Raw genomic sequence first — 9,231 nt, forward strand, 5'->3', positions numbered from 1 at the left:
AGATCAGTTGTGTTAACACAGTATGTCAATGAAAAAATAACTGTAAATTCAGAACCATGAGGTTGAGCTGAAGAGAATGATACCAAAAAAGGTCAGAACATTTGAAGGTGAAATATAAATAATGTAAAATCAAAAGGAGTCAAAATGGACAATTATATTTTGGACCTCAGAGGGTGAACCTAACAAATCATGAAAAATTTGGTTTAATTTTTGTTTATGAAGGTGCAGATTTCTGACATTTTGTGTAAATGTAAACATGTAACAATCTGATTTTTCTAACAAGGCTACACAGTACATGACATCAAAATTCACATGTTTATGTAACTGAGATGTTTAACCTCCTAAGACCCGAACTCTTCCCTGGCATTCATTTTTAATTTCTTATGCTAATTGGGCTGATTGGGACCAGATGAATCTTAAAACAAAGAATTACCTGATGGGTTTTTTTTTTCACCTGATTTTCGTTTCTGAGAAAAATGAGATCCAAATATGAGGATATTCGTTTTAAATCTCGATAGGACAGTGGCAGTGTAATGTCCTCATAAGTGGATATCAGGCCCTTATAGAGAAAACTTTTGTATTTTGGTCAAAACAACCCAAAATGTGATGTCCACATATGTGGACGCCAGGTCCTAGGAGGTTAATTATGCAGGCTACAGAAAATAACTAGGTTATAGACTATATTAATGTGAAACGTGTATACTTGCTGCATTTGAATCATTTTAGCCATATGTATTCAATTCAATTCTATTTTATTTATACAGCGCCAAATCACAACAACAGTTGTCTCAGGATGTTTTATATTGTAATGTAGACCCTACAATAATTCAGAGAAAAACCCAACAATCATATGACCCCCTGTGAGCAAGCACTTTGGTGACAGTGGGAAGGAAAATCTCCCTTTTAACAGGAAGAAACCTCCGGCAGAACCAGGCTCAGGGAGGGGCGGGGCCATCTGCTGTGATTGGTTGGGGTGAGAGAAGGAAGACAGGATAAAGACATGCTGTGGAAGAGAGACAGAGATTAATAACAGATATGATTCAATGCAGAGAGGTCTGTTAACACATAGTGAGTGAGAAAGGTGACTGGAAAGGAAAAACTCAATGCAACATGGGAATCCCCGGCAGCCTATGTCTATTGCAGCATAACTAAAGGAGGATTCAGGGTCACCTGGTCCAGCCCTAACTATATGCTTTAGCAAAAAGGAAAGTTTGAAGCCTGATCTTAAAAGTAGAGATAGTGTCTGTCTCCTGAATCCAAACTGGATGCTGGTTCCACAGAAGTGTACAGCTACGTTCTGTTGTTCCAGGCGGCAGCGTTACGGTTACCATGGTTACAGGGTGACACTCTCTCTCTGCGACTGTGTGTTTCCTGGGTGAGAGAGCGCCTTTTTGTTGTTGTTGTTGTGCTAAGCTAATAGGCAGAATGCTACAGGCATAGCCCTAAAGAATGTAGGCTCATGGGCAGTGTAGTCCGTGCTGCAGCGAGAATGGACCGCCATACTCGTTATGTGTCTGTGAGCGAGGGAGGGAGAAAAAGGAAAAGTACGAGCTGTCATTGAGCAAAAACGGGAGCTGGAAGCATGTAAATATAATAATAACCACTGCAGCCAAACAGAGAGCCTGACGAGCCCAGCTGTAAGTAAGCTATTAAGACTCGACTGTACGCTGTGTTCGTTTTTTCCTCCGAAACAATAAGTCCCGTTGCAGCAGCCTTTCAACGCCTCTCTCTGTCTCTCGCTAGCAAACTTGACCCAGACAACGAAGTCAAGCTAGTTTTCGGCTACAAGCCCGACACGTATTAGCCAGAGGTCCCTTTACTACGGTTCGGAGCCGCGGACCTTCAGTAATAGCAATAAATCAGGTTCTGGTTCCTCCTGCTCCACACTGGAGCTCCTCTCCTGGTTCCAGAGCTGCTGCTCAGGGAGAACCTCCTCCTCACAGACCTCCTGCTCTGGGACATCTGGAGCGACAGAAGAAAGAAGTTACTGATGCAACCGCAGAAACATTAACAGGACTTTACAGCATGACTGCATCACTCATGAATGTGGACAGGCACCTGAGTTCACTTGTTTTGTGGTTTAAAAGCCACAAAGACGCTGTGTTTAGAGAAAATGGGTCTCAATTGTTCCCATACTGCTGACACATACGGGATCACTGAGGGTTTTTTCTTCTCCAGCTTTGACAAAAGTCCAGCTGGGATAACCACATTTACTCAGGGTCAGCTTTTCATCCATTTCATTAATAGTAATAAAAATCACACAGCAGTAATACGTCGAAGATACTGAAGTTTGATTTGATTTCCACCAATGAAGACTCTGAGCACGCCACAAACACATTTAATGACCAGTATGTGTAATTCCTCATTTATTTTAGACCTCCATCAAACAATAAAATAGTCTAAAGCCGTGTGTTAGTATTCATTCACGTCAGACTCTTTGGTGTTGAGTATATGAATGATCAGTAGTAGAATGGATATGATTCATTATGGATAAAAACCTGAATGAGGCCTTTTCTTTCCATTTTCTCTCCTTTATTATTTATAACCCGCTGTTTATGTATTTATGGCTCAGTTTGGTACATTTAAATAGGTTTTAGGAAGAAAGAAGGACGTTTATTCCAAGCGGAACAAAGTATTTGAACATCCTCCTCCTGCCGGAACTTCAGAGCGGGACATCCGGCGGAAGTAAACATTTTTAAAAGCGGCAGTTTGGTTGTTCCAGCGTGAACTTTTGGAGGCTTTGTGCTGTGTGTGTGCTGTGGCAGTAACAATGCCTTCGGTTCAGTATCTGAGAGAGTTTATCAACGAGCGACTAACTGCTGCTGCTGAACAAATATTCTTGGAGTTTGAAAAAACGATCGTCCAGTACGAGGAAGAGATCGACCGTCAGCGCAGACTGCTGGATATCACCTGGAAACCCCAAATCAAGCTGCACAGGACAGGTGAGTGTCCCTCTGAGGGAGGATCCTGATCACAGCTCTGCGGGACGTTTCTGATTGTGAGGACTTTTAGGAGATGTGAGCTAACAAAGAGCAAACAGAGGACAGGACTGCACTGCGCTCCATTCAAACAGCAGGCGCTGAAATCAGCCTGGATGTGAGCTTTTCTCTGACCTGGATCCATCACTCAATCCTGTGAATCGTTTGAAAAACTTTTTGTTTGGCGGTGAAACGTGTGTTTGATGGTGCGTTCAGGTGCACCTTCTAAACTCAGTAATCTAGCCTGAAAAGGTTTTTCCTTGATTTCCTTTCTTCTTCTGCAGAGCTGTAAAGAGTTCAGTGTTAACGTCATAACAATAAGTCTTTTTTATTTCTCCATCAGTGACGTCAGAGTGGTCGCCCGGGCCCTTTGTGATGATGTCACATAAAAGCTAAAGTCGTACACAGCACGTGCACGGTTCCTGTGGTCACGTTTACACACGTGTGAGAAAAACAAAGTCCACCATGTTGTTGTTCAGAGTCACGGACGTGACTGAAAGAAGTGACACAGAGTTTAATGTGCAGCCTCGGCACAGTGAAACCTAATATTGAATTTATGAACTGTAGTGGCAGTGCGGTGCTGCTGCTGTGCTGAGGGGGCTTTACCTTCCAGATGTTTGTCTGAATAAATGCAGATCTGAGATCAGTGACTTACAGCTGATTGGACGGCTTTACTCTCACACACGAGCGACGCAGTCATGCTGTAAAGTCCTGCTAATGTTTCTGTGGTTGTGACTTCTTTCTTCTGTCCTCCAGACGTCCCACAGCAGCAGGTCTGTGAGGAGGAGGAGGAGGAGGTGGTTCTCCCTGAGCAGCAGCTCTGGAACCAGGAGAGGAGCTCCAGTGTGGACCAGGAGGAACCAGAACCTCCACAGATTAAAGAGGAACAGGAGGAACTGTGCAGCAGTCAGGAGGGAGAGCAGCTGGGACTAAAGGAGGAGCCTGAAGTTCATAATGATCCTGTGCAGTACGAGGAAGAGATGGAGCGTCAGCGCAGACTGCTGGATATCACCTGGAAACCCGAAATCAAGCTGCACAGGACAGGTGAGTGTCCCTCTGAGGGAGGATCCTAATCACAGCTCTGTGGTACGTTTACTTTGAGGCTGCAGGGATGTTTCTGGAGGACAGAAGGTGGATGTGTCTCTGTTTAAACAAACACTCAGCTTTAAACTCACCCGAGGACGCTGCACTGAGGCAGGACTGGGGTTTTCCTCTCACACTTCTTACTGGGTACATCACCATGGTGACTGATGGCTTTTTGCAGCATAACTAAGGGAGGATTCAGGGTCACCTGGTCCAGCCCTAACTATATGCTTTAGCAAAAAAAAGTTTGAAGCCTGATCTTAAAAGTAGAGATAGTGTCTGTCTCCTGAATCCAAACTGGAATATAACAGGACACTGGAGTAAACTCTCGATCATGTGACACTTCTGATGATCAGCTGTCTGCTTGACGTTTATTCAGCTGTGTAAAAACTAGAACTTTAATCTCAGCCAAACCGATTTACTGAAGAACAAATAAAACACTGAAAAAAGCCAAACAAAAACATTTTTAAGTTATCTAAGTGACTTATATATGTTTAACCTGAGTAGTGAAAGACGGCGGTGGGTTTGAAAACGATTTGCCGGGAGTCCGGTGTTCTCACGGCTCTAGTGACCTTGCCCCCGGCTAGCTATCGAGCTAGTGGGTAACAGACGTCTCCGAAAACGTCGGAGCGCTTTTGAAAATATGCGGTGTCCTGATAAACTGAGCAGATATTTGAGGTTTACACAGCTGAAAATATGTAAAACGTTTATTTTGTGACCCAGAAAGAATAATAAGAGTAATATTAAAACTAACTAGCTGCCGCCATTGTTGGAAACTGAGCTGGGCCGCGCTATGAATCCTGGGATAGGTTGGGCCACGAAGGACACACCCGACCCATCCTTCAAATCTGGGGAAATGAAGGGTGTATTTGGAGGGGTCTTTAAATTTGGACAGCCTTCGTCACGTCGCTGTAACGTGATCAGAATCCGAATACTTTATTGATCTCTAGGGGAAATTAATCGGTCTACAATTGCGCCCTCGGAAGGATGCGGCACCTAAATTTGGACACAGCTACGATACTGGACACTGCTTTTTTTTTTTTTCCTTCCTTGGCATTTAATGGCAGCTTGTAGATGCAGTGCTGCCATCTTCTGTTTCAGTCCGTTATTGCACTTTTAAATCCTAATACTTATTCCTGATTCTTTCAGGATCTTACAGAGTTTCCAACGACACATCGACTATTAAATTAGTCGTACACAATTTTGATAGTCGACTGATCGTGGCAGACCTACTGTAAGGTCATTAAGATAACCTCCAAAAGTTGATTCTGTTCATCTGGACGTAGCGTTTTGTGGGAGAAATGTTTCGTCATCATCAGGTGACGTCTTCAGTCTCAGCTGACTGCAGGTTTCAATCTTATAAACAGGACATTTGCATAATGACTGAAACCAGCCCACTGAAGGAACAATGGGCTGGGAGGTCAGTTCCTTAATCTTAATTATGCAAATTCTCATGACCATCGATCAACAACCACTGATCAATGCCCGTGAAAAGGGAAAGACCATCTCTGAATGGAGGAGGGGCCTAAGGGTACATCTGTCACCATCTTACAATGCTGTGATTGCAGCCATTCCCCAACTCTCTGTGAATGGGACTCATGGCCATTGATCACTGGTTGTTGATCGATGGTCATGTGAATTTGCATAATTAAGATTAAGGAACTGACCTCCCAGCCCGTTGTTCCTTCAGTGGGCTGGTTTCAGTCATTATGCAAATGTCCTGTTTATAAGATTGAAACCTGCAGTCAGCTGAGACTGAAGACGTCACCTGATGATGATGATGAAACGTTTCTCCCACAAAACGCTACGTCCAGATGAACAGAATCAACTTTTGGAGACCTGGATGATTGAGGATGCATCAAGACGTCATTAAGATAAGATGGAGCCTGATTATTTAATACCTTGTATGTGAGGAGCAGGATTTTCATTTCCTGATTACATTTACAATAATTGATTACACAGCGGTGGAGAGTAGACTTTATCACAGTAGATGTCTTTCTGAAAGCGCTGTAACTAAGTTTAAGAATATAATCCACCCACTGTTATCATCTTCAATGCCCTGTACCAACACAGAGCAGAGCAGCTATCTGAACGCTACCCCAACAGAGGTCGATTATCTTGTTAATAATTTCACCTCCTCACTACGTACGACTCTGGATACTGTAGCTCCAGTGAAAACTAAGGTCTCTAATCAGAAGTACCTGACTCCGTGGTATAATCCTCAAACACGTAGCCTAAAGCAGATGACTCGTAAGCTGGAGAGGAAATGGTGTGTCACAAATTTAGAGGATCATCATTTAGCCTGGAGAAATAGTTTGCTGCTTTATAAGAAAGCCCTCCACAAAGCCAGAACATCTTACTATTCATCACTGATTGAAGAAAATAAGAACAACCCCAGGTTTCTCTTCAGCTCTGTAGCCAGGCTGACAAACAGTCAGAGCTCTGTTGAGCCAACCATCCCTTTAACGTTAACTAGTAATGACTTCATGAACTTCTTCACAAATAAAATTCTTATCATTAGAGAAAAAATTACCAATAATCATCCCACAGATGTAATATTATCTACAGCTACTCTTAGTACCATTGATGTTAAGTTAGACTCTTTTTCTCCAATTGATCTTTCTGAGTTAACTTCAATAATTACTTCCTCCAAACCATCAACGTGTTTTTTAGACCCCATTCCTACAAAACTGCTCAAAGACGTCCTGCCATTAATTAATTCTTCGATCTTAAATATGATCAACCTATCTCTAATAATCAGCTATGTACCACAGGCCTTCAAGCTGGCTGTAGTTAAACCTTTGCTTAAAAAGCATCTCTAGACCCAGGTGTGTGTGTGTGTGTGTGTGTGTGTGTGTGTGTGTGTGTGTGTGTGAAATAAATACAGTTTAAAGAGGTAGGGGTGTTGGTTGCATTGAAGTATAAATAGAAATACGATTTATGGACATTACACCTTATTTATGAGTGTTGGCAGTGCAGTTATCCTCCAATCAGGGTGGAGGTAGGGCATGTTTGCCAGCCTGTGGGTAAAAACTTCTGTTGAGTCTGTTTGTTTTTGACCTGATGGACCTGTAATGTTTACCGGAGTGAGTGGGGGGGGGAGTGAGTGTCCAGCGTGCGAGGGGTCCTTGATGATGATGCTGGCTTTCTGCTGAAGTCTGCCAGTATAAATGTCTCTGAGGGGGGTTAGTGAGGTGCCGATTGCCCGCTCTGCTGCCCTCACCACCCGCTGCAGTTTCCTCTTGTCCTCCATGGTGCAGCAGTTGAACCAGAGTGTGCAGCAGTAGGTCAGAAGGCTCTCGATGGTGGAGCGGTACAAGTTTATTAGCAGTCTTTGGGGTAACTGGGCCTGACGTAGTTTCCTGAGGAAGTACAGCCATTGTTGTGCTTTCCCTACCTGGTGGGAGATGTTTGTGGACCAGGTGAGGTCGGCCGAGATGTGGACTCCGAGGAACTTAAAGCTTTCTACCCTTTCTACCTCCTCATCAATGTAGAGGGTGGAGTGCTCAGATCGCTTTGTTCTGCTGAAGTCGATTACCATCTCCTTGGTCTGGGCTGTGTTCAGATGCAGGTTGTTGTCATCACACCATTGCTACAGATGCTGAACCTCCTCTCTGTAGGCTGAATCATCGCTGTTGTCGATCAGTCCTATGATGGTGGTGTCATCAGCAAATTTTATAATGGTGTTACTGGTGTGGATTGGAAAACAGTCACGGGTGAAAAGTGAGTGTAAGAGGGGACTGAGGACACACCCCTGTGGGACACCTACATTCAGAATGAGGGTGGAGGAGGTGTGCTCTCCCATTCTGATGTTCTGGGGTCTGTTGCTCAGGAAGTCCAGTATCCAGCTGCACAGTGAGCTGCTGGGTCTTAAGTTGCTTAGTTTATTAACCAGTTTGTGGGGTTGAACTGTATTGAAGGCGGAGCTGGTCCACAAACAGCATTCTCACACAGGTGTTACTACTGTCCAGGTGTGTGAGGGCTGTGTGAAGAGCTGTTATTATGGCGTCCTCTGTCAACCTGTTTGCCCTGTATGTAAACTGGTGTGGATCGAGGTCTGCAGGGATGGCAGCTTTAATGTGCGACATGATGAGCTGTTCAAAACATTTGGTAATTATGGGTGTTCAAGCAACTGGACGATAGTCATTCAAGCAGCTCACTCTGTTCTTGGCCACTGGAACGATGGTGGCTGACTTAAAGCAGGATGGTTACGGCTATCGTAGGCGGAGCCTCGCGGAGTGATACGTACTGTGCTTCAACATAATATTATCGTTCTGTGTGTGTTTAACCTCTTTTTAGGTTTTGTGGATATTATACATGGTTATGCTGAGGATATGTCGGCCACTTTCCTCTGGAAATGCCTTTTGGTTAAACTGTCAGCAAGGAATTTGCATTTGCACTGTTACATTTTTATATAACTTTAATGCACATAAAAAACAGCTGCTTGTTTAAGTGGAAATACATTGATGTTTTGTTTGTTTTTTTGCACTAATAAAGTGATGTCTGGGGAGCTGGTTTGTGTGCAACCGTCTTTGTAGCCAGTGAGTGTCTTGATCCCCTGCCACATGTTTCTGGAGTTGTTTGTGTTAAAGTGTTCCTCGATGCACTGTTTGTATTTGCACTTGGCTTCTTTTATGCCTTTAAGCAGAGAGTGGCGTGCCTCTTTGTAGACTTGTTGGTCTCCTGATTTGAAGGCGCTGTCACGTGCTCTTAGTAGGGCTCTCACCTCACTGTTTGCCATGGCTTCTGGTTCGGGAACACTTTAACAGTCTTTGCGACCGTGGCTCAGGGGTTTGGGAAGCGCATCTGTAACCGGAAGGTCGCCGGTTCGATCTCTGTCCTGGTTGTTGTGTCCTTGGGCAAGACACTTCACCTACTGGTGTTGGCCAGAGGGGCCGATGGCGCGATATGGCAGCCTCGCTTCTGTCAGTCTGCCACAGGGCAGCTGTGGCTACAACTGTAGCTGCCTCCACCAGTGTGTAAATGAATAGTGGAATTGTAAAAGCGCTTTGGGTTCCTTGAAAAAGCGCTATATAAATGCCGTGGTGGCTTCCACGGTCCACACTCGTACTGTTTTTACAGATGGTTTTGTCTTTGAATTAGAGGTCTATAAGCAGGCATCAGGGACAGAGAGAGATGATCAGAGAGTCCGAGATGAGGTGGGGGGTGG

At 44.2% G+C, this 9,231-nt stretch overlaps 1 protein-coding gene across 1 annotated transcript in view; it reads left to right on the top strand.

Annotated features, from left to right (window-relative positions):
- The first annotated feature begins 98 nt into the window (after nt 1-98).
- The window catches only part of LOC146368688 (uncharacterized), a 49,897-nt gene continuing 40,764 nt past the window's right edge, over nt 99-9,231 (top strand). The window contains exons 1-2 of the mRNA XM_084912292.1: nt 99-2,942; nt 3,735-4,022. Of these exons, the coding sequence (XP_084768418.1) occupies nt 2,771-2,942; nt 3,735-4,022 (460 nt within the window). The 5' untranslated portion in view covers nt 99-2,770. The remainder of the gene's footprint in view (nt 2,943-3,734; nt 4,023-9,231) is intronic.

Source organism: Perissodus microlepis, chromosome 18 (genome assembly GCF_051167445.1).
Source record: "Perissodus microlepis isolate ML-2025 ecotype Zambia chromosome 18, ASM5116744v1, whole genome shotgun sequence".
NCBI lineage: Eukaryota > Metazoa > Chordata > Actinopteri > Cichliformes > Cichlidae > Perissodus > Perissodus microlepis.